This window comes from Gavialis gangeticus, unplaced genomic scaffold (genome assembly GCF_001723915.1).
Source record: "Gavialis gangeticus isolate Ggan-Ray unplaced genomic scaffold, GavGan_comp1, whole genome shotgun sequence".
NCBI lineage: Eukaryota > Metazoa > Chordata > Crocodylia > Gavialidae > Gavialis > Gavialis gangeticus.
In genome coordinates this window covers 27,280,480-27,281,346 of record NW_017729001.1, presented here as the reverse complement: position 1 = coordinate 27,281,346, position 867 = coordinate 27,280,480, and the positions used below count along the sequence as shown (strand labels likewise).

At 68.4% G+C, this 867-nt stretch overlaps 1 protein-coding gene across 7 annotated transcripts in view; it reads right to left on the bottom strand.

Moving 5' to 3' along the window:
* Nucleotides 1-867, bottom strand: part of NCOR2 (nuclear receptor corepressor 2) — a 437,249-nt gene that overhangs the window by 121,344 nt on the left and 315,038 nt on the right. For 5 of the 7 annotated variants that reach the window (XM_019507108.1, XM_019507107.1, XM_019507110.1 and 2 more), the window contains exon 1: nucleotides 683-826. The exons of 1 other annotated variant lie outside the window; for it this stretch is intronic. In XM_019507108.1, the coding sequence (XP_019362653.1) occupies nucleotides 683-739 (57 nt within the window). In that variant the 5' untranslated portion in view covers nucleotides 740-826. Of the gene's footprint in view, nucleotides 1-682; nucleotides 827-867 lie in introns of those variants that run through there. One more of the 7 variants, XM_019507111.1, reaches the window with a different exon arrangement.

Sequence of the window (867 nt, the reverse complement as noted above, 5' to 3'; positions counted from 1 at the left end):
GGGGGCTTGGCCTGCCAGGCAAACCCTGCTGGGAGGGGAGGTCCCGCGGGCCTGAAGCCTCCTGTGCCACCCACGCTGCAAACCGATCCCAGGCAGCCTCGCAGCAATCGGCCCGCCTGGCCTTGCCAGCTCCATCCGACTCGAAAGTCACGATGATTTCATCCGCTGCAAAGCCCGGGCTCCCCGCGCGCCTTCCTCGGCCACTGGCCCCTTCCCTTCCTATGCCGGCCCCGGCTGCGGAGGCACTCGGGCGGCACGCCGCCCTGGCTGAGAACGAACAGGCTCGCTGCATGCCAGGGCACCCACTGGGGGTCTCCCCCTCCCCAGGGCCGCCGGGTTTGTCAGGCAGCCAGATGGAGCAGATCCAGGCAAGGGAAAGGTGCAGCTCCTCCCACTCCCGCTGTTTACTTCCTCCGCGGGTTTCTGGCGGGAGTGGCAGGAGGAGGCTTCCCTCCCCTCTCCCCGCCGGAGAAGGTTCCCGGCCTTCCGACCACGAGGAGGGGGAAACGAAAGCGCCGGCGCGCCCCCCTTTCCTTCCGCCCCCGCGGGCGAGCTCCCTGCTTGGGCAGCCCGGGATGCCGAGCAAAGCCCTCCCGGCCTCCCCGCTTGTCGCATGCCCCAAGCGGGAGCCGAGTGGAGCCCGTTGCCCTCCGGACTGCCCCCCGCTCCCGAGGGCACTTACTTCCGACTCCCCGCTCTTCTCTGCCTCGTGCGAGCGGCCGTTCCCAGACGGCCCCATCGCCGTCTCCTGGAGCCTCCGGCTCCTCCTCACAGCCCTGCCATCCCGGCTGGCTGTGCCTTACATTCTCCGGCTCCGAAGGCTTCCTGACGATTTGCATAGTTAAGCCGTAAACTAACCACAACATT